The 26,500-nt window shown below is 55.6% G+C and overlaps 1 protein-coding gene across 2 annotated transcripts in view; it reads left to right on the top strand.

The window, feature by feature from the left end:
- Positions 1-26,500, top strand: part of c10h12orf56 (chromosome 10 C12orf56 homolog) — a 146,617-nt gene that overhangs the window by 53,718 nt on the left and 66,399 nt on the right. For both annotated transcript variants that reach the window (XM_073058797.1, XM_073058796.1), the window contains exon 3: positions 1,880-1,961. In XM_073058797.1, the coding sequence (XP_072914898.1) occupies positions 1,880-1,961 (82 nt within the window). The remainder of the gene's footprint in view (positions 1-1,879; positions 1,962-26,500) is intronic.

The raw sequence follows: 26,500 nt of genomic DNA, 5'->3' as shown, positions 1-26,500 counted from the left end.
AAAAGCCTCCTTGTATTTACCCTGTTGATACCCCTTATAATTTGTATACTCCCCTCATTCTGCTGCACTCCAGAGAATAAAGTCCTAACTTATTCAACCTTTCCCTATAACTCAGGCCCTCAAGTCTTTGTAAATTTTCTCTGTACTCTTTCAACCTGTTGATGTCTTACCTGTGGACGGGTGACCAGAATTGCTCATAGTGCTCCACATTAGACTTCACCAGTGTCTTATGTAACTTCAGCATAGCATCGTTTAACGATTTACATATATATCGTTCGGCTACTTAACAGAAGGTTCTAATTGCAATAGTAAATACAGTGGGAAGCAGAAGAAGAAACATTCCTCTGGCTTCAATAAATTATCCAATATAACATTTTGGAGTCGTCGTGCTCTCCAAATCTGTGCTGTCTCTCAATTTTATTAATTATTTTTGCTTCTCTTTTTAAAGATGATGGCTTATTGCAGAATCTCTTGCTGACTCTTGTTCAGGAGTAGCCCGTGACCGTGGCCTTGGTTCATATGGAAATACATGGGAACAGGAGGATTAAACGTGTGCATTAATATGCTGGGGTGGGGGGCTTTGCAGGTGATGATTACAGCCACCTTCAGGCAACAGCTAGGCTGCATGGAGAAGCTTCCAGAAAGCTCAGTGTGTTACTGACCGATGACTGTCATGGGGTAGTTATAGAACAGTGCAGGCCCTTTGGCCCTCAATGTTGTGCCAACCTTTTAACGACTCTCCAAGATCAATCTAGCCCCTCCCTCCCACATAGCCTCCCCACTTTGCTTTCATCCATCTGCCCATCTGACAGTTTCTTAAATGCCCCTAATTTATCTGCCTTCACCACAACCCCTGGCAGGGCATTTCAGACACCCGCCACTCTCTGTAAAATAAAAATCTACGGCTGACATCCAAGCCTTGGAATTCTCTGACAGCTGGTGTAAACCAGATGGGCTGAATGGCCTCCTTTTGGTCTTCACAGAATATAGGGACATAGAGGAATAGAGCATAGAAACACACCCTTTGGCCCAACTCGTCCACATGACCACAGTGCCACTCACCTGCATTTGGCCCCCATCCCACAATACCATTAGATACAGAGGAGAATTAGGCCATTTGGCTCATCAAGTCAGCTCCTCCATTTGGTCATGGCTGATTTATTGTTCCTCTCAACCTGCTCCCCTAACCCTTACCAATCAGGAACCTATCAACTCGCTTTAAATATACCCAATGACTTGACCTCCACAGCCATCTGTAGTAATGAATTCCACAGATTCATCAACCTCTGGCGAATGAAATTTGTCCTTATGTGGCAGCATATGAGTGTAGCTATACCAATGTTTTATAAGTTATAATAAAAGTATAAATATCAAATTATGCAGAAGAGGAACAGTGAGATAGTGTTCATGGATTGTTCGGAAATTGAATGCAGGTCGGAAGAAACTGTTCCGAAAATGTGGAGTGCATACCTTCCGGCTCTCGTACCTCCTCCCCGACGGCAGTAACGCGAAGAGGACGTGTCCCAGATGTTGAGGGTCCTTAGCGATGGATGCCACATTGAGGCATCACCTCTTGAGGAAGTGCTGAATATTGGGAAGGCTCAAGACCATAATACACCAGAGTAAAGTCAGGCTGTTGGACTCTGCTCCACAATTCCATCATGGTCATTTATTCTCCCTCTGAGCAGGAGGCACTGTTCATTCACTGGCGTCACGGCGGAGGGAGAAAGAGAAATGACCCCCTTCAGCCCCTCCTCTCCCCACCAGAAAGTGCAGGTACTTCACGTAAAGGGTTGCGGTTTTGAAGTATATATACTGTTTAATATTAGTAATATTTTTATAGAAGCATTTATTTAAAACAGAGTATTTTCTTTTTCAGTTGAGACAAACCAGGAAGCCCTCAGCAGCCCAGGTAAACTCAGCTCCAAGCAGATCAAGCCTCTGAGGGAATCCTCTCTCAGGTAGGGTTTTTTCCGATGATTGAACCACATACAACATCGAAAGAAGGAAACAAGTGTATGATTCCAGTGAAGCTGATACTTATCCCACTTTTCACGAGATTTCTATAGCAGGGATGGCGAACCTTTTAGAGACTGTGTCCCCAAATCAGAATCAGATTTATATCACTGACGTTTCCTGTGAAGTTTGTGGCAGCAGCGCAGTGCAATATGTAAAAGAATTACTAAGTTACAATAAGAAGTATTTTAAAAAGTGGTGCAAAAAAAGTGAAGTAGTGTTCACAGTCCACCTGAAAAACTGATGGAGGTGGGGAAGAAACTGTTCCTAAAGCGTTGTGCATGTCTTCGATCTCCTGTACCCCTGATGATTGTAATGAGAAGAGGCCATGTTTCAGCACCAGTGGTTAGTGCAACTCTATTACAGCTCGGGGCAGCAGAGTTCAGAGTTCAATTCTGACGTCCGATGTAAGGAGTCTGTACGTTCTCCCTGTGGACTGTGTGGATTTTCCCCAGATGCTCTGGTTTCCTCCCACAGAACAAAATCATTGTTGATTGCTCTGTGGTTAGGTCAGGGTTAAATCGCGTTGTCGGGGGTTGCTGCGTGGTGCAGCTGGAAGGGCCCGAAGGGCTCATTCCGCACTGTATCGCTAAATTAAAACAATCACAATGGTGGTGTCCCTTCCGGAGACATTCTCTTTTGAAGATGTCCTTGGTGGGGAGGCTGGTGCCTATGATGGGCTGGCCGAGTTTACAACCCTCTGCAGCCTCTTTCGATCCTGTGCATTGGAGCCTTCGTAGCAGGCAGTGATGCAGGCGGCCAGGATGCTCTCCACAGTACACCTGCAGAAATTTGGTGAGCTACCGAATCTCCTCAGGTAGTATAGGCTGCGGTATACCTGTCTCGATGATAGTTGCTTGTACTCAAAGACTGATCTGGATTGGCTGCATCACAACCTGGTATGGAAACACCAATACCCTTGAATGGAAAATCCTACAAACAGTAGTGGATACGGCCGAGTTTATCATGGGTAAAGCCCTCCCCACCATTGAATGCATCTACAAGTTCTGCTGCAGGAAAGCAGCATCAGGGACTTCTGCAACACAGGCCAGGCTCTCTTCTCGCTGCTGTCATTGGGAAGGAGGTTCCGGATTCTTCTATCCCACGCCATCAAGGTCAGAACAGTTATTACTCTTCAACCATGCAGTGTGGATAACTTCGCTCACCTGAACCCCGAACTGATTTCACAACTCCCTTTCAAGGACTCCAGAATTCATGCTCTCAGTATTATTTAGTTACTTATTTATTAAAGTTTTTGTATTTGTACTGTTTGTCCTCTTTTGCACATTGGTTGTTTGTCAGTCTTCATGTTTTGTTGATTCTATAGTAATCTCTATTCTACTGCAAATGCCTGCAAGGAAATGAAACTGAGTGTAGCATCGGGTGACATATACGTACTTCGATAAAACAGAATGTGCACTCAGAGTTCTAATTCGTAGTCTTACATTAAATACATGTGACTACATATACTCAGTGGCTGTTTTATTATGTATTCATATACCTAATAAAGTGTCCATTGAGTTTATGTTTGTGGTTTTCTGTTCCATCCACTTCAAGGTTCGATGTGTTGTGTGTTCAGAGATGCTCCATTGCACATCACGGTTATAACGCGTGGTTATTTGTGTTACTGTCACCTTCCTGTCAGCTTGAACCAATCTGCCCGTTCTCCTCTGACCTCTCTCATTAACAAGGCGTTTTCACCTACAGAACAGCTGCTCACTGGATGAATTTTGTTTTTCACAACATTCTCTGTAAATTCGAGAGACTGTGAAAATCCCAGGAGATCAGCTGTTTCTGAGATACTCAAACCACCCCATCTGGCACCAACAATCATTCCACAGTCAAAGTCATTCAGATCATATTTCTTTTCCATTCCAGTGTTTGATCTAAACAACTGAACTTCTTGACCATGCTTTTATGCCTTGAGCTGTTACAACATGATTGGCTGATCAGATATTTGCATCAATGAGCAGGTGTACAAGTGTTCCTAATAAAGTGGCCACTGAGTGTAGGGACAGCAGAGATCTGAATTCAAATCTGAATCCCTTTATTGTCAGAGTGTGAAACATCCCAGAACTGACTGTGGTTTGGTGCCAAGCATAAAACACAGGACAATACCAGAACAGACAACATAATAGCACCAACAGTTTACAAGACAATAGTGCAAACAGCCATCAGCAATCAACAATTAGCAGAATGGTCAGCAGTATATGTCAATGGTCCGTGGGTATTTAAGGTGGAAGTTGATAGTTTCCTGAACGGTCAGGGCAACAAAGGATATGGTGAGAAGGCAGGTGTATGGGGTTGAGTGGGTTCCAGGATCAGTCATGATGGAATGGCAAAGCAGACTCGATGGGCTGAATGGCCTAATTCTGCTCCCATGTCTTATGGTCTTATGTGCAAACATTAATGATCAAACTTAAGTAAATGTGAACGTATGAGCAGATCAACAGAACGAGGAGAGCAGGAAAGACCATTTAACGGATGTTGTGCAGGGACAGTCAGGATTACACCTGAGTGAGCTTTTCTGAGAAGCTGGATAGCTACCGGAAAGAAGCTTCAGAGGTGACGTGCAGTCCTGGTGGTGATGGACTCGTGCTGTCTCCCTGATGGGAATTCTGTGAACAGGTGGGTGGAGTCAGAAGTAATTTTTAAACTCTTTTCTTCACTCTGGTGATGGACTGGTCTTTTAATGTCAGTAGCTGACAGCCAGTGATCTTCCCCACTGTGAACGACTCACTGCAACCTGGCTTGGAGAGGGAGGAGGTGGCGGGAAACCAATTGGTAATAGAGGTGGTCACAACACTCTCAACAATGGCTGGATAAAAGCTCACCAGGATATGCCCTGAGATGTGACTGTACTGTATATCAGTGGAAGGTGAAGCAATCGGCCACTCGAAGTGCACAATCCATAACCCTGAGCAGCCACTCACTTTGTTGATAATAAGCAGATTACTCGAATGTTTTCAATTTAATATTGAAAATATTGTGTACAAAATAGGAGATCCTGCCTGGGGCAAAAATAGCTAAATATAAAAGATTTAAGGATTGGCTTCATTTGTCAAAACAAACGGTGCAATGTGTCATTTGCGTTTGGGGATGTGCCACAAGAGCTGCCCACTTCCAGCACCAACGTGGCATGCCCACAGCTCACTAACCCGGACGTCTGGAACGTGGGAGGAACCGGATCGCGGGGAGGGTGTAGGAACCTCGATCGCTGGCGCTGTAAAGCCTTACACCAGCTGCTATGCTACTGTCCTGACGAAGGGTCTCGGCCTGAAACGTCGGCAGTGCTTCTTCCTATAGATGCTGCCTGGCCTGCTGTGTTTCACCAGCATTTTGTGTGTGTTGTTTGAATTTCCAGCATCTGCAGATTTCCTCATGTTTGCTATGCTACTGTGACAGCTTTTCCAAGCTGTGCTGTCATTCCCCACTCTGGATCCAGTAAATGGCTCGTTCCCTCTGGGACTTGAACTGGGCTCACAGATTTTACTCTAAGCGTTGTTCTTTGCTTTCCCAGCTGTCGAGGCAGAGGAGGTGGAGTGAGTCAGAAGGTTGGGGAGGGGTTTGTTTGGGTGGGGGTGGGGTGGCTCCGGGAGAGTAAACAAGTGGATCGGATTGGAATGGGAGTCCTTACATCATTGAGTCAAGGTATTCCGCAGATGCTGGAAATCTTGAGCAATACTTGAAGGGCTGGAAGAACTGAGCCGGCAGAATTTATTTGGTGGGGGGAATAAACAGTCAGTGATTCGGGTCACGACCCTTCATCAGGACTGAAAAGGAAAGGAGTAGGAGGCAGAATAGAAAGGGAGGGAGGGTTACAAACTATCATTGTTTTTTTTATTTTTCCTGTTTCCTTGACCAATTTTTTTTGTTTCTTAAGGAAATGCCTTCATCACTACTTTAATCCCAGCCCTTGTATGTCTTAGCTTCAGTCTGGACTGTAGTTATGCTCTGATCCTATACTGCCTGGCTCCACGCCCACGTTAAGCTGCTCAATGCCCATGTTAAGCAGCTCAATGCCCACGTTAAGCTGCTCCACGCCCACATTAAGCTGCTCCACGCCCACGTTAAGCAGCTCAATGCCCATGTTAAGCGGCTCCACACCCACGTTAAGCTGCTCAATGCCCACGTTAAGCTGCTCCACTCCCACCTTAAGCAGCTCCATGCCCACCTTAAGCAGCTCCACGCACACGTTAAGCAGCTCAATGCCCACGTTAAGCAGCTCCACGCCCACGTTAAGCAGCTCCACGCCCACGTTAAGCAGCTCAATGCCCACGTTAAGCAGCTCAATGCCCACGTTAAGCAGCTCCATGCCCACGTTAAGCAGCTCCATGCCCACGTTAAGCGGCTCAATGCCCACGTTAAGCTGCTCAATGCCCACGTTAAGCTGCTCCATGCCCACGTTAAGCAGCTCAATGCCCACGTTAAGCGGCTCCATGCCCACGTTAAGCTGCTCCATGCCCACGTTAAGCTGCTCCATGCCCACGTTAAGCTGCTCCACGCCCACGTTAAGCGGCTCCACGCCCACGTTAAGTGGCTCCACGCCCACCTTAAGCAGCTCAATGCCCACGTTAAGTGGCTCCACGCCCACCTTAAGCAGCTCAATGCCCACGTTAAGCAGCTCAATGCCCACGTTAAGCGGCTCCATGCCCACGTTAAGCAGCTCCATACCCACGTTAAGCGGCTCCATACCCACGTTAAGCGGCTCCATGCCCACGTTAAGCGGCTCCATGCCCACGTTAAGCAGCTCCATGCCCACGTTAAGCAGCTCCATACCCACGTTAAGCGGCTCCATACCCACGTTAAGCGGCTCCATGCCCACGTTAAGCGGCTCCATGCCCACGTTAAGCAGCTCCATGCCCACGTTAAGCAGCTCCATACCCACGTTAAGCGGCTCCATACCCACGTTAAGCGGCTCCATGCCCACGTTAAGCTGCTCCACGCCCACCTTAAGCGGCTCCAGCTTTTTCTACCCTCGCTACCTTGCAGGCCTGAATCGTATTTCCCCTGTGTGAGCCCAGTTTCAGAGCCCTGCCACTGACAGACTCTAAACTCTGGAATTTCCTCTCTAGATCTCTCTGCCTTTTCAGTTTCCCGTTCAGCCAGATGTTTGTAAACTCCAGGAAAGGGGGACTGGCATCCTTTGAGCCAGCTCTGCTGTTTATTTGTCCGGAGGTGTACCATGGAGTCAACAAGTCATAAAGTGGTACAGGTGGGAAAAGTCTTTCAGCCCAGACCATAAGATAAAGGTACAGAATTAGGCCATTTGGCCCATCCAGTCTGCTCTGTCATTCCATCATGGCTGATTTCAAAGGTTCAAAGTATATTTGTGAATGAAGTCTGTATGCATTACACACCATTGAGATTCCTCTCCTTACAGCAGCCACAAAACAAACACAAAAGTAAATGAAAATGAAGACAGTCCAGCACCCAATGTGCAGGAAAAAAGACAAATCATGCAAACAATAAATGAAAGCAAGTAACACTCTGAACTGAAGGCCACAAAGAGACCGTCCACACAGAGACCGTCCACACAGAGACCGTCCACACAGAGACCGTCCACACAGAGACCGTCCACACAGAGACCGTCCACACAGAGAGACCGTCCACACACAGAGAGACCGTCCACACAGAGACCGTCCACACAGAGAGACCGTCCACACAGAGACCGTCCACACAGAGACCGTCCACACAGAGACCGTCCACACAGAGAGACCGTCCACACAGAGAGACCGTCCACACAGAGTCCGTCCACACAGAGAGACCGTCCACACAGAGACCGTCCACACAGAGACCGTCCACACAGAGAGACCGTCCACACAGAGACCATCCACACAGAGACCGTCCACACAGAGAGACCGTCCACACAGAGAGACCGTCCACACAGAGACCGTCCACACAGAGACCGTCCACACAGAGACCGTCCACACAGAGACCGTCCACACAGAGAGACCGTCCACACAGAGACCGTCCACACAGAGAGACAGTCCACACAGAGAGACCGTCCACACAGAGACCGTCCACACAGAGAGACCGTCCACACAGAGACACCGTCCACACACACAGACCGTCCACACAGAGATTGTCCACACAGAGACCGTCCACACACAGAGACCGTCCACACACAGAGACCGTCCACACACAGAGACCGTCCACACACAGAGACCGTCCACACACAGAGACCGTCCACACAGAGACCGTCCACACAGAGACCGTCCACACAGAGAGACCGTCCACACAGAGACCGTCCACACAGAGACCGTCCACACAGAGAGACCGTCCACACAGAGAGACCGTCCACACAGAGAGACCGTCCACACAGAGACCGTCCACACAGAGAGACCGTCCACACAGAGACCGTCCACACAGAGACCGTCCACACAGAGACCGTCCACACAGAGAGACCGTCCACACAGAGACCGTCCACACAGAGAGACCGTCCACCCAGAGACCGTCCACACAGAGACCGTCCACACAGAGAGACCGTCCACACAGAGAGACCGTCCACACAGAGACCGTCCACACAGAGAGACCGTCCACACAGAGACCGTCCACACAGAGACCGTCCACACAGAGAGACCGTCCACACAGAGACCGTCCACACAGAGAGACCGTCCACACAGAGAGACCGTCCACACAGAGACCGTCCACACAGAGACCGTCCACACAGAGAGACCGTCCACACAGAGACCGTCCACACAGAGACCGTCCACACAGAGAGACCGTCCACACAGAGAGACCGTCCACACAGAGACCGTCCACACAGAGACCGTCCACACAGAGAGACCGTCCACACAGAGACCGTCCACACAGAGAGACCGTCCACACAGAGACCGTCCACACAGAGACCGTCCACACAGAGAGACCGTCCACACAGAGAGACCGTCCACACAGAGACCGTCCACACAGAGAGACCGTCCACACTGAGACCGTCCACACAGAGACCGTCCACACAGAGACCGTCCACACAGAGACCGTCCACACAGAGACCGTCCACACAGAGAGACCGTCCACACAGAGACCGTCCACACAGAGAGACAGTCCACACAGAGAGACCGTCCACACAGAGACCGTCCACACAGAGAGACCGTCCACACAGAGACACCGTCCACACACACAGACCGTCCACACAGAGATTGTCCACACAGAGACCGTCCACACACAGAGACCGTCCACACACAGAGACCGTCCACACACAGAGACCGTCCACACACAGAGACCGTCCACACAGAGACCGTCCACACAGAGACCGTCCACACAGAGAGACCGTCCACACAGAGACCGTCCACACAGAGACCGTCCACACAGAGAGACCGTCCACACAGAGAGACCGTCCACACAGAGAGACCGTCCACACAGAGACCGTCCACACAGAGAGACCGTCCACACAGAGACCGTCCACACAGAGACCGTCCACACAGAGAGACCGTCCACACAGAGAGACCGTCCACACAGAGACCGTCCACACAGAGACCGTCCACACAGAGAGACCGTCCACACAGAGACAGTCCACACAGAGAGACCGTCCACACAGAGACCGTCCACACAGAGAGACCGTCCACACAGAGACCGTCCACACACTGAGACCGTCCACACAGAGAGACCGTCCACACAGAGAGACCGTCCACTCAGAGACCGTCCACACACAGAGACCGTCCACACAGAGAGACCGTCCACACAGAGAGACCGTCCACACAGAGAGACCGTCCACACAGAGACCGTCCACACAGAGAGACCGTCCACACAGAGACTGTCCACACAGAGACTGTCCACACAGAGAGACCGTCCACACAGAGACCGTCCACACAGAGACAGTCCACACAGAGACCGTCCACACAGAGAGACCGTCCACACTGAGACCGTCCACACAGAGACCGTTCACACAGAGACTGTCCACACAGAGAGACCGTCCACACAGAGAGACCGTCCACACAGAGACCGTCCACACAGAGACCGTCCACACAGAGACCGTCCACACAGAGAGACCGTCCACACAGAGACCGTCCACACAGAGACCGTCCACACAGAGACTGTCCACACAGAGAGACCGTCCACACAAAGAGACCGTCCACACAGAGACCGTCCACACAGAGACCGTCCACACAGAGAGACCGTCCACACAGAGAGACCGTCCACACAGAGACCGTCCACACAGAGAGACCGTCCACACAGAGAGACCGTCCACACACAGAGACCGTCCACACAGAGACCGTCCACACAGAGACCGTCCACACAGAGAGACCGTCCACACAGAGTCCGTCCACACAGAGAGACCGTCCACACAGAGACCGTCCACACTGAGACCGTCCACACTGAGACCGTCCACACAGAGACCGTCCACACAGAGACCGTCCACACAGAGAGACCGTCCACACAGAGAGACCGTCCACACAGAGAGACCGTCCACACTGAGACCGTCCACACAGAGAGACCGTCCACACAGAGAGACCGTCCACACAGAGACCGTCCACACAGAGACCGTCCACACAGAATGACCGTCCACACTGAGAGACCGTCCACACAGAGAGACCGTCCACACTGAGACCGTCCACACAGAGAGACCGTCCACACTGAGACCGTCCACACAGAGAGACCGTCCACACACAGAGACCGTCCACACAGAGACCGTCCACACAGAGAGACCGTCCACACAGAGACCGTCCACACAGAGAGACCGTCCACACAGAGAGACCGTTCACACAGAGAGACCGTCCACACAGAGACCGTCCACACAGAGAGACCGTCCACACAGAGACCGTCCACACAGAGACCGTCCACACAGAGAGACCGTCCACACAGAGAGACCGTCCACACAGAGACCGTCCACACAGAGACCGTCCACACAGAGAGACCGTCCACACTGAGACCGTCCACACAGAGACCGTCCACACAGAGAGACCGTCCACACAGAGAGACCGACGACACAGAGAGACCGTCCACACAGAGACCGTCCACACAGAGAGACCGTCCACACAGAGACCGTCCACACAGAGAGACTGTCCACCCAGAGAGACCGTCCACACAGAGTCCGTCCACACACAGAGACCGTCCACACAGAGAGACCGTCCACACAGAGAGACCGTCCACACAGAGACCGTCCACACAGAGACCGTCCACACAGAGAGACCGACGACACAGAGAGACCGTCCACACAGAGACCGTCCACACAGAGAGACCGTCCACACAGAGACCGTCCACACAGAGACCGTCCACACAGAGAGACCGACGACACAGAGAGACCGACGACACAGAGAGACCGTCCACACAGAGACCGTCCACACAGAGAGACCGTCCACACAGAGACCGTCCACACACAGAGACCGTCCACACACAGAGACCGTCCACACAGAGACCGTCCACACAGAGACCGTCCACACACAGAGACCGTCCACACAGAGAGACCGACGACACAGAGAGACCGTCCACACAGAGACCGTCCACACAGAGACCGTCCACACAGAGACCGTCCACACAGAGAGACCGTCCACACAGAGACCGTCCACACAGAGAGACCGTCCACACAGAGAGACCGACGACACAGAGAGACCGACGACACAGAGAGACCGTCCACACAGAGACCGTCCACACAGAGACCGTCCACACAGAGAGACCGTCCACACAGAGACCGTCCACACAGAGAGACCGTCCACACAGAGAGACCGTCCACACAGAGACCGTCCACACAGAGAGACCGTCCACACAGAGACTGTCCACACAGAGACCGTCCACACAGAGAGACCGTCCACACAGCGAGACCGTCCACACACAGAGACCGTCCACACACAGAGACCGACGACACAGAGAGACCGTCCACACAGAGACCGTCCACACAGAGACCGTCCACACAGAGACCGTCCACACAGAGAGACCGACGACACAGAGAGACCGTCCACACAGAGAGACCGTCCACACAGAGAGACCGTCCACACAGAGACCGTCCACACAGAGACCGTCCACACAGAGACCGTCCACACAGAGAGACCGTCCACACAGAGACCGTCCACACAGAGACCATCCACACAGAGAGACCGACGACACAGAGAGACCGTCCACACAGAGACCGTCCGCACAGAGAGACCGTCCACACAGAGACCGTCCACACAGAGAGACCGTCCACACAGAGACCGTCCACACAGAGACCGTCCACACAGAGAGACCGTCCACACAGAGACCGTCCACACAGAGACCGTCCACACAGAGAGACCGACGACACAGAGAGACCGTCCACACAGAGACCGTCCACACAGAGAGACCGTCCACACAGAGACCGTCCACACAGAGAGACCGTCCACACAGAGACCGTCCACACAGAGAGACCGTCCACACAGAGAGACCGTCCACACAGAGAGACCGTCCACACAGAGACCGTCCACACAGAGACCGTCCACACAGAGAGACCGTCCACACAGATAGACCGTCCACACAGAGAGACCGTCCACACAGAGAGACCGACGACACAGAGAGACCGTCCACACAGAGACCGTCCACACAGAGACCGTCCACACAGAGAGACCGTCCACACAGAGACCGTCCACACAGAGACCGTCCACACGGAGACCGTCCACACAGAGAGACCGTCCACACAGAGAGACCGTCCACACAGAGACCGTCCACACAGAGAGACCGTCCACACAGAGAGACCGTCCACACAGAGAGACCGACGACACAGAGAGACCGTCCACACAGAGACCGTCCACACAGAGAGACCGTCCACACAGAGACCGTCCACACAGAGACCGTCCACACAGAGAGACCGTCCACACAGAGAGACCGTCCACACAGAGACCGTCCACACAGAGAGACCGACGACACAGAGACCGTCCACACAGAGACCGTCCACACAGAGACCGTCCACACAGAGAGACCGTCCACACAGAGACCGTCCACACAGAGACCGTCCACACAGAGAGACCGACGACACAGAGACCGTCCACACAGAGACCGTCCACACAGAGACCGTCCACACAGAGAGACCGTCCACACAGAGAGACCGTCCACACAGAGACCGTCCACACAGAGACCGTCCACACAGAGAGACCGTCCACACAGAGACCGTCCACACAGAGAGACCGTCCACACAGAGACCGTCCACACAGAGACCGTCCACACAGAGAGACCGTCCACACAGAGAGACCGTCCACACAGAGACCGTCCACACAGAGAGACCGTCCACACTGAGACCGTCCACACAGAGACCGTCCACACAGAGACCGTCCACACAGAGACCGTCCACACAGAGACCGTCCACACAGAGAGACCGTCCACACAGAGACCGTCCACACAGAGAGACAGTCCACACAGAGAGACCGTCCACACAGAGACCGTCCACACAGAGAGACCGTCCACACAGAGACACCGTCCACACACACAGACCGTCCACACAGAGATTGTCCACACAGAGACCGTCCACACACAGAGACCGTCCACACACAGAGACCGTCCACACACAGAGACCGTCCACACACAGAGACCGTCCACACACAGAGACCGTCCACACAGAGACCGTCCACACAGAGACCGTCCACACAGAGAGACCGTCCACACAGAGACCGTCCACACAGAGACCGTCCACACAGAGAGACCGTCCACACAGAGAGACCGTCCACACAGAGAGACCGTCCACACAGAGACCGTCCACACAGAGAGACCGTCCACACAGAGACCGTCCACACAGAGACCGTCCACACAGAGAGACCGTCCACACAGAGACCGTCCACACAGAGAGACCGTCCACCCAGAGACCGTCCACACAGAGACCGTCCACACAGAGAGACCGTCCACACAGAGAGACCGTCCACACAGAGACCGTCCACACAGAGACCGTCCACACAGAGAGACCGTCCACACAGAGACCGTCCACACAGAGACCGTCCACACAGAGAGACCGTCCACACAGAGACCGTCCACACAGAGAGACCGTCCACACAGAGAGACCGTCCACACAGAGAGACCGTCCACACAGAGACCGTCCACACAGAGACCGTCCACACAGAGAGACCGTCCACACAGAGACCATCCACACAGAGACCGTCCACACAGAGAGACCGTCCACACAGAGAGACCGTCCACACAGAGACCGTCCACACAGAGACCGTCCACACAGAGACCGTCCACACAGAGAGACCGTCCACACAGAGACCGTCCACACAGAGAGACCGTCCACACAGAGACCGTCCACACAGAGACGGTCCACACAGAGAGACCGTCCACACAGAGACCGTCCACACTGAGACCGTCCACACTGAGACCGTCCACACAGAGACCGTCCACACAGAGACCGTCCACACTGAGACCGTCCACACAGAGACCGTCCACACAGAGACCGTCCACACTGAGACCGTCCACACAGAGAGACCGTCCACACAGAGAGACCGTCCACACAGAGACCGTCCACACTGAGACCGTCCACACAGAGACCGTCCACACAGAGTGACCGACGACACAGAGAGACCGTCCACACAGAGACCGTCCACACAGAGACCGTCCACACAGAGACCGTCCACACTGAGACCGTCCACACAGAGAGACCGTCCACACAGAGAGACCGTCCACACAGAGAGACCGTCCACACTGAGACCGTCCACACAGAGAGACCGACGACACAGAGAGACCGTCCACACAGAGACCGTCCACACAGAGAGACCGTCCACACAGAGAGACCGTCCACACAGAGACCGTCCACACAGAGACCGTCCACACAGAGACCGTCCACACAGAGAGACCGTCCACACAGAGACCGTCCACACAGAGACCGTCCACACAGAGACCGTCCACACAGAGAGACCGTCCACACAGAGAGACCGTCCACACAGAGACCGTCCACACAGAGCACGTCCACACAGAGAGACCGTCCACACAGAGAGACCGTCCACACAGAGACCGTCCACACAGAGACCGTCCACACAGAGAGACCGTCCACACAGAGAGACCGTCCACACAGAGACCGTCCACACAGAGACCGTCCACACAGAGACCGTCCACACACAGAGACCGTCCACACAGAGAGACCGTCCACACACAGAGTCCGTCCACACAAAGAGACCGTCCGCACACACAGACCGTCCACACAGAGACCGTCCACACAGAGACCGTCCACACAGAGAGACCGTCCACACAGAGAGACCGTCCACACAGAGACCGTCCACACAGAGAACGTCCACACAGAGACCGTCCACACAGAGAGACCGTCCACACAGAGACCGTCCACACAGAGAGACCGTCCACACAGAGACCGTCCACACAGAGACCGTCCACACAGAGAGACCGTCCACACAGAGAGACCGACGACACAGAGAGACCGTCCACACAGAGACCGTCCACACAGAGAGACCGTCCACACAGAGACCGTCCACACAGAGACCGTCCACACAGAGAGACCGTCCACACAGAGACCGTCCACACAGAGACCGTCCACACAGAGAGACCGTCCACACAGAGACCGTCCACACAGAGACCGTCCACACAGAGACCGTCCACACAGAGAGACCGTCCACACACAGAGACACCGTCCACACAGAGACCGTCCACACAGAGAGACCGTCCACACAGAGAGACCGTCCACACAGAGACCGTCCACACAGAGAGACCGTCCACACAGAGACCGTCCACACTGAGACCGTCCACACAGAGACCGTCCACACTGAGACCGTCCACACAGAGACCGTCCACACAGAGAGACCGTCCACACAGAGACCGTCCACACAGAGAGACCGTCCACACAGAGACCGTCCACACAGAGACCGTCCACACAGAGAGACCGTCCACACAGAGAGACCGTCTACACAGAGACCGTCCACACAGAGACCGTCCACACACAGAGACCGTCCACACAGAGACCGTCCACACAGAGAGACCGTCCACACAGAGAGACCGACGACACAGAGAGACCGTCCACACAGAGACCGTCCACACAGAGAGACCGTCCACACAGAGACCGTCCACACAGAGACCGTCCACACAGAGACCGTCCACACAGAGAGACCGTCCACACAGAGAGACCGACGACACAGAGAGACCGTCCACACAGAGACCGTCCACACAGAGAGACCGTCCACAGAGAGACCGTCCACACAGAGACCGTCCACACAGAGACCGTCCACACTGAGACCGACGACACAGAGAGACCGTCCACACAGAGAGACCGTCCACAGAGAGAGACCGTCCACACAGAGACCGTCCACACAGAGACCGTCCACACAGAGACCGACGACACAGAGAGACCGTCCACACAGAGAGACCGTCCACACAGAGAGACCGTCCACACAGAGAGACCGTCCACACAGAGACCGTCCACACTGAGACCGTCCACACAGAGAGACCGTCCACACAGAGAGACCGTCCACACAGAGACCGTTCACACAGAGAGACCGTCCACACAGAGAGACCGTCCACACAGAGAGACCGTCCACACAGAGAGACCGTCCACACTGAGACCGTCCACACAGAGAGACCGTCCACACAGAGAGACCGTCCACACAGAGACCGTCCACACAGAGACCGTCCACACAGAATGACCGTCCACACTGAGAGACCGTCCACACAGAGAGACCGTCCACACTGAGACCGTCCACACAGAGAGACCGTCCACACTGAGACCGTCCACACAGAGAGACCGTCCACACACAGAGACCGTCCACACAGAGACCGTCCACACAGAGAGACCGTCCACACAGAGACCGTCCACACAGAGAGACCGTCCACACAGAGAGACCGTTCACACAGAGAGACCGTCCACACAGAGACCGTCCACACAGAGAGACCGTCCACACAGAGACCGTCCACACAGAGACCGTCCACACAGAGACCGTCCACACTGAGACCGTCCACACAGAGAGACCGTCCACACAGAGAGACCGTCCACACAGAGAGACCGTCCACACTGAGACCGTCCACACAGAGAGACCGTCCACACAGAGAGACCGACGACACAGAGAGACCGTCCACACAGAGACCGTCCACACAGAGAGACCGTCCACACAGAGAGACCGTCCACACAGAGACCGTCCACACAGAGACCGTCCACAGAGAGACCGTCCACACAGAGAGACCGTCCACACAGAGACCGTCCACACAGAGACCGTCCACACAGAGAGACCGTCCACACAGAGAGACCGTCCACACAGAGACCGTCCACACAGAGCACGTCCACACAGAGAGACCGTCCACACAGAGAGACCGTCCACACAGAGACCGTCCACACAGAGACCGTCCACACAGAGAGACCGTCCACACAGAGAGACCGTCCACACAGAGACCGTCCACACAGAGACCGTCCACACACAGAGACCGTCCACACAGAGAGACCGTCCACACACAGAGTCCGTCCACACACAGAGACCGTCCGCACACACAGACCGTCCACACAGAGACCGTCCACACACAGAGACCGTCCACACACAGAGACCGTCCACACAGAGACCGTCCACACAGAGAGACCGTCCACACAGAGAGACCGTCCACACAGAGACCGTCCACACAGAGACCGTCCACACAGAGAGACCGTCCACACAGAGACCGTCCACACAGAGAGACCGTCCACACAGAGACCGTCCACACAGAGAGACCGTCCACACAGAGAGACCGTCCACACAGAGAGACCGTCCACACAGAGAGACCGTCCACACAGAGAGACCGTCCACACTGAGACCGTCCACACAGAGAGACCGACGACACAGAGAGACCGTCCACACAGAGACCGTCCACACAGAGAGACCGTCCACACAGAGAGACCGTCCACACAGAGACCGTCCACACAGAGACCGTCCACACAGAGACCGTCCACACAGAGAGACCGTCCACACAGAGACCGTCCACACAGAGACCGTCCACACAGAGACCGTCCACACAGAGAGACCGTCCACACAGAGAGACCGTCCACACAGAGACCGTCCACACAGAGCACGTCCACACAGAGAGACCGTCCACACAGAGAGACCGTCCACACAGAGACCGTCCACACAGAGACCGTCCACACAGAGAGACCGTCCACACAGAGAGACCGTCCACACAGAGACCGTCCACACAGAGACCGTCCACACAGAGACCGTCCACACACAGAGACCGTCCACACAGAGAGACCGTCCACACACAGAGTCCGTCCACACAAAGAGACCGTCCGCACACACAGACCGTCCACACAGAGACCGTCCACACAGAGACCGTCCACACAGAGAGACCGTCCACACAGAGAGACCGTCCACACAGAGACCGTCCACACAGAGAACGTCCACACAGAGACCGTCCACACAGAGAGACCGTCCACACAGAGACCGTCCACACAGAGAGACCGTCCACACAGAGACCGTCCACACAGAGACCGTCCACACAGAGAGACCGTCCACACAGAGAGACCGACGACACAGAGAGACCGTCCACACAGAGACCGTCCACACAGAGAGACCGTCCACACAGAGACCGTCCACACAGAGACCGTCCACACAGAGAGACCGTCCACACAGAGACCGTCCACACAGAGACCGTCCACACAGAGAGACCGTCCACACTGAGACCGTCCACACAGAGACCGTCCACACAGAGACCGTCCACACAGAGACCGTCCACACAGAGAGACCGTCCACACACAGAGAGACCGTCCACACAGAGACCGTCCACACAGAGAGACCGTCCACACAGAGAGACCGTCCACACAGAGACCGTCCACACAGAGAGACCGTCCACACAGAGACCGTCCACACTGAGACCGTCCACACAGAGACCGTCCACACTGAGACCGTCCACACAGAGACCGTCCACACAGAGAGACCGTCCACACAGAGACCGTCCACACAGAGAGACCGTCCACACAGAGACCGTCCACACAGAGACCGTCCACACAGAGAGACCGTCCACACAGAGAGACCGTCTACACAGAGACCGTCCACACAGAGACCGTCCACACACAGAGACCGTCCACACAGAGACCGTCCACACAGAGAGACCGTCCACACAGAGAGACCGACGACACAGAGAGACCGTCCACACAGAGACCGTCCACACAGAGAGACCGTCCACACAGAGACCGTCCACACAGAGACCGTCCACACAGAGACCGTCCACACAGAGAGACCGTCCACACAGAGAGACCGACGACACAGAGAGACCGTCCACACAGAGACCGTCCACACAGAGAGACCGTCCACAGAGAGACCGTCCACACAGAGACCGTCCACACAGAGACCGTCCACACTGAGACCGACGACACAGAGAGACCGTCCACACAGAGAGACCGTCCACAGAGAGAGACCGTCCACACAGAGACCGTCCACACAGAGACCGTCCACACAGAGACCGACGACACAGAGAGACCGTCCACACAGAGAGACCGTCCACACAGAGAGACCGTCCACACAGAGAGACCGTCCACACAGAGACCGTCCACACTGAGACCGTCCACACAGAGAGACCGTCCACACAGAGAGACCGTCCACACAGAGACCGTTCACACAGAGAGACCGTCCACACAGAGAGACCGTCCACACAGAGAGACCGTCCACACAGAGAGACCGTCCACACTGAGACCGTCCACACAGAGAGACCGTCCACACAGAGAGACCGTCCACACAGAGACCGTCCACACAGAGACCGTCCACACAGAATGACCGTCCACACTGAGAGACCGTCCACACAGAGAGACCGTCCACACTGAGACCGTCCACACAGAGAGACCGTCCACACTGAGACCGTCCACACAGAGAGACCGTCCACACACAGAGACCGTCCACACAGAGACCGTCCACACAGAGAGACCGTCCACACAGAGACCGTCCACACAGAGAGACCGTCCACACAGAGAGACCGTTCACACAGAGAGACCGTCCACACAGAGACCGTCCACACAGAGAGACCGTCCACACAGAGACCGTCCACACAGAGACCGTCCACACAGAGACCGTCCACACTGAGACCGTCCACACAGAGAGACCGTCCACACAGAGAGACCGTCCACACAGAGAGACCGTCCACACTGAGACCGTCCACACAGAGAGACCGTCCACACAGAGAGACCGACGACACAGAGAGACCGTCCACACAGAGACCGTCCACACAGAGAGACCGTCCACACAGAGAGACCGTCCACACAGAGACCGTCCACACAGAGACCGTCCACAGAGAGACCGTCCACACAGAGAGACCGTCCACACAGAGACCGTCCACACAGAGACCGTCCACACAGAGAGACCGTCCACACAGAGAGACCGTCCACACAGAGACCGTCCACACAGAGCACGTCCACACAGAGAGACCGTCCACACAGAGAGACCGTCCACACAGAGACCGTCCACACAGAGACCGTCCACACAGAGAGACCGTCCACACAGAGAGACCGTCCACACAGAGACCGTCCACACAGAGACCGTCCACACACAGAGACCGTCCACACAGAGAGACCGTCCACACACAGAGTCCGTCCACACACAGAGACCGTCCGCACACACAGACCGTCCACACAGAGACCGTCCACACACAGAGACCGTCCACACACAGAGACCGTCCACACAGAGACCGTCCACACAGAGAGACCGTCCACACAGAGAGACCGTCCACACAGAGACCGTCCACACAGAGACCGTCCACACAGAGAGACCGTCCACACAGAGACCGTCCACACAGAGAGACCGTCCACACAGAGACCGTCCACACAGAGAGACCGTCCACACAGAGAGACCGTCCACACAGAGAGACCGACGACACAGAGAGACCGTCCACACAGAGAGACCGTCCACACAGAGACCGTCCACACAGAGACCGTCCACACAGAGAGACCGTCCACACAGAGACCGTCCACACAGAGACCGTCCACACAGAGAGACCGTCCACACTGAGACCGTCCACACAGAGACCGTCCACACAGAGACCGTCCACACAGAGACCGTCCACACAGAGACCGTCCACACAGAGAGACCGTCCACACACAGAGAGACCGTCCACACAGAGACCGTCCACACAGAGACCGTCCACACAGAGAGACCGTCCACACAGAGAGACCGTCCACACAGAGACCGTCCACACAGAGAGACCGTCCACACAGAGACCGTGCACACTGAGACCGTCCACACAGAGACCGTCCACACTGAGACCGTCCACACAGAGACCGTCCACACAGAGACCGTCCACACAGAGAGACCGTCCACACAGAGACCGTCCACACAGAGAGACCGTCCACACAGAGACCGTCCACACAGAGACCGTCCACACAGAGAGACCGTCCACACAGAGAGACCGTCTACACAGAGACCGTCCACACAGAGACCGTCCACACACAGAGACCGTCCACACAGAGACCGTCCACACAGAGAGACCGTCCACACAGAGAGACCGACGACACAGAGAGACCGTCCACACAGAGACCGTCCACACAGAGAGACCGTCCACACAGAGACCGTCCACACAGAGAGACCGTCCACACAGAGAGACCGTCCACACAGAGAGACCGTCCACACTGAGACCGTCCACACAGAGAGACCGTCCACACAGAGACCGTCCACACAGAGACTGTCCACACAGAGAGACCGTCCACACAGAGACCGTCCACACAGAGAGACCGTCCACACAGAGACCGTCCACACAGAGACCGTCCACACAGAGAGACCGTCCACACAGAGAGACCGTCTACACAGAGACCGTCCACACAGAGACCGTCCACACACAGAGACCGTCCACACAGAGACCGTCCACACAGAGAGACCGTCCACACAGAGAGACCGACGACACAGAGAGACCGTCCACACAGAGACCGTCCACACAGAGAGACCGTCCACACAGAGAGACCGTCCACACAGAGACCGTCCACACAGAGAGACCGTCCACACAGAGAGACCGTCCACACAGAGAGACCGACGACACAGAGAGACCGTCCACACAGAGAGACCGTCCACACAGAGAGACCGTCCACACAGAGAGACCGACGACACAGAGAGACCGTCCACACAGAGAGACCGTCCACACAGAGAGACCGTCCACACAGAGACCGTCCACACAGAGACCGTCCACAGAGAGAGACCGTCCACACAGAGACCGTCCACACAGAGACCGTCCACACAGAGAGACCGTCCACACAGAGACCGTCCACACAGAGAGACCGTCCACACAGAGACCGTCCACACAGAGAGACCGTCCACACAGAGACCGTCCACACAGAGACCGTCCACACAGAGAGACCGTCCACACAGAGACCGTCCACACAGAGAGACCGTCCACACAGAGACCGTCCACACAGAGAGACCGTCCACACAGAGAGACCGTCCACACAGAGACCGTCCACACAGAGACCGTCCACACAGAGAGACCGTCCACACAGAGACCGTCCACACAGAGAGACCGTCCACACAGAGACCGTCCACACAGAGACCGTCCACACAGAGAGACCGTCCACACAGAGACCGTCCACACAGAGAGACCGTCCACACAGAGACCGTCCACACAGAGAGACCGTCCACACAGAGAGACCGTCCACACAGAGACCGTCCACACAGAGACTGTCCACACAGAGACGGTCCACACAGAGAGACCGTCCACACAGAGACCGTCCACACAGAGACCGTCCACACAGAGACCGTCCACACAGAGAGACCGTCCACACAGAGACCGTCCACACAGAGAGACCGTCCACACAGAGACCGTCCACACAGAGAGACCGTCCACACAGAGACCGTCCACACAGAGACCGTCCACACAGAGAGACCGTCCACACTGAGACCGTCCACACAGAGAGACCGACGACACAGAGACCGTCCACACAGAGAGACCGTCCACACAGAGACCGTCCACACAGAGAGACCGTCCACACAGAGAGACCGACGACACAGAGAGACCGTCCACACAGAGACCGTCCACACAGAGACCGTCCACACAGAGACCGTCCACACAGAGACCGTCCACACAGAGAGACCGTCCACACAGAGACCGTCCACACAGAGAGACCGTCCACACAGAGACCGTCCACACAGAGAGACCGTCCACACAGAGACCGTCCACACAGAGACCGTCCACACAGAGAGACCGTCCACACTGAGACCGTCCACACAGAGAGACCGACGACACAGAGACCGTCCACACAGAGAGACCGTCCACACAGAGACCGTCCACACAGAGAGACCGTCCACACAGAGAGACCGACGACACAGAGAGACCGTCCACACAGAGACCGTCCACACAGAGACCGTCCACACAGAGAGACCGTCCACACAGAGAGACCGTCCACACAGAGACACCGTCCACACAGAGACCGTCCACACAGAGAGACCGTCCACACAGAGACCGTCCACACAGAGACCGTCCACACAGAGAGACCGTCCACACAGAGACCGTCCACACAGAGACCGTCCACACAGAGACCGTCCACACAGAGACCGTCCACACAGAGAGACCGACGACACAGAGAGACCGTCCACACAGAGACCGTCCACACAGAGACCGTCCACACAGAGACCGTCCACACTGAGACCGTCCACACAGAGACCGTCCACACAGAGAGACCGTCCACACAGAGAGACCGTACACACAGAGAGACCGTCCACACTGAGACCGTCCACACAGAGAGACCGTCCACACAGAGAGACCGACGACACAGAGAGACCGTCCACACAGAGACCGTCCACACAGAGAGACCGTCCACACAGAGACCGTCCACACAGAGACCGTCCACACAGAGAGACCGTCCACACAGAGAGACCGTCCACACAGAGACCGTCCACACAGAGCACGTCCACACAGAGAGACCGTCCACACAGAGAGACCGTCCACACAGAGACCGTCCACACAGAGACCGTCCACACAGAGAGACCGTCCACACAGAGAGACCGTCCACACAGAGACCGTCCACACAGAGACCGTCCACACAGAGAGACCGTCCACACAGAGAGACCGTCCACACACAGAGTCCGTCCACACACAGAGACCGTCCGCACACACAGACCGTCCACACAGAGACCGTCCACACACAGAGACCGTCCACACACAGAGACCGTCCACACAGAGACCGTCCACACAGAGAGACCGTCCACACAGAGAGACCGTCCACACAGAGACCGTCCACACAGAGACCGTCCACACAGAGAGACCGTCCACACAGAGAGACCGTCCACACAGAGACCGTCCACACAGAGACCGTCCACACAGAGAGACCGTCCACACAGAGAGACCGTCCACACAGAGACAGTCCACACAGAGAGACCGTCCACACAGAGACCGTCCACACAGAGAGACCGTCCACACAGAGACCGTCCACACACTGAGACCGTCCACACAGAGAGACCGTCCACACAGAGAGACCGTCCACACAGAGACCGTCCACACACAGAGACCGTCCACACAGAGAGACCGTCCACACAGAGAGACCGTCCACACAGAGAGACCGTCCACACAGAGAGACCGTCCACACAGAGACCGTCCACACAGAGACCGTCCACACAGAGACCGTCCACACAGAGAGACCGTCCACACAGAGAGACCGTCCACACAGAGACCGTCCACACAGAGAGACCGTCCACACAGAGACTGTCCACACAGAGTCCGTCCACACAGAGAGACCGTCCACACAGAGAGACCGTCCACACAGAGAGACCGTCCACACAGAGACCGTCCACACACAGAGACCGTCCACACACAGAGACCGTCCACACAGAGAGACCGTCCACACAGAGAGACCGTCCACACAGAGACCGTCCACACACAGAGACCGTCCACACAGAGAGACCGTCCACACAGAGACCGTCCACACAGAGAGACCGTCCACACAGAGACCGTCCACACAGAGACCGTCCACACAGACCGTCCACACAGAGAGACCGTCCACACAGAGACCGTCCACACAGAGAGACCGTCCACACAGAGACCGTCCACGCAGAGACCGTCAACACAGAGAGACCGTCCACACAGAGAGACCGTCCACACAGAGACCGTCCACACAGAGACCGTCCACACAGAGAGACCGTCCACACAGAGACCGTCCACACAGAGACCGTCCACACAGAGACCGTCCACACAGAGAGACCGTCCACACAGAGAGACCGTCCACACTGAGACCGTCCACACAGAGACCGTCCACACAGAGAGACCGTCCACACAGACCGTCCACACAGAGACCGTCCACACAGAGACCGTCCACACAGAGAGACCGTCCACACAGAGAGACCGTCCACACAGAGACCGTCCACACAGAGACCGTCCACACAGAGAGACCGTCCACACAGAGAGACCGTCCACACAGAGACCGTCCACACAGAGACCATCCACACTGAGACCGTCCACACAGAGACCGTCCACACAGAGAGACCGTCCACACAGAGACCGTCCACACAGAGACCGTCCACACAGAGATCGTCCACACAGAGAGACCGTCCACACAGAGACCGTCCACACAGAGAGACCGTCCACACAGAGACCGTCCACACAGAGAGACCGTCCACACAGAGACCGTCCACACAGAGACTGTCCACACAGAGACCGTCCACACACAGAGACCGTCCACACAGAGAGACCGTCCACACAGAGACGGTCCACACAGAGAGACCGTCCACACAGAGAGACCGTCCACACACAGAGACCGTCCACACAGAGACCGTCCACACACAGAGCCCGTCCACACAGAGACCGTCCACACAGAGAGACCGTCCACACACAGAGACCGTCCACACAGAGACGGTCCACACAGAGAGACCGTCCACACAGAGAGACCGTCCACACACAGAGACCGTCCACACACAGAGACCGTCCACACAGAGACCGTCCACACAGAGAGACCGTCCACACAGAGAGACCGTCCACACAGAGAGACCGTCCACACAGAGACCGTCCACACAGAGACCGTCCACACAGAGACCGTCCACACAGAGACCGTCCACACAGAGAGACCGACGACACAGAGAGACCATCCACACAGAGACCGTCCACACAGAGAGACCGTCCACACAGAGACTGTCCACACACAGAGACCGTCCACACAGAGACCGTCCACACACAGAGACCGTCCACACAGAGACCGTCCACACAGAGAGACCGTCCACACAGAGAGACCGTCCACACAGAGACCGTCCACACAGAGACCGTCCACACAGAGAGACCGTCCACACAGAGAGACCGTCCACACAGAGACCGTCCACACAGAGACCGTCCACACAGAGAGACCGTCCACACAGAGAGACCGTCCACACAGAGACAGTCCACACAGAGAGACCGTCCACACAGAGACCGTCCACACAGAGAGACCGTCCACACAGAGACCGTCCACACACTGAGACCGTCCACACAGAGAGACCGTCCACACAGAGAGACCGTCCACACAGAGACCGTCCACACACAGAGACCGTCCACACAGAGAGACCGTCCACACAGAGAGACCGTCCACACAGAGAGACCGTCCACACAGAGAGACCGTCCACACAGAGACCGTCCACACAGAGACCGTCCACACAGAGACCGTCCACACAGAGAGACCGTCCACACAGAGAGACCGTCCACACAGAGACCGTCCACACAGAGAGAC

The sequence above is a fragment of the Hemitrygon akajei genome, chromosome 10 (genome assembly GCF_048418815.1).
Source record: "Hemitrygon akajei chromosome 10, sHemAka1.3, whole genome shotgun sequence".
NCBI lineage: Eukaryota > Metazoa > Chordata > Chondrichthyes > Myliobatiformes > Dasyatidae > Hemitrygon > Hemitrygon akajei.
This window is presented reverse-complemented; position numbering and strand designations above follow the sequence as displayed.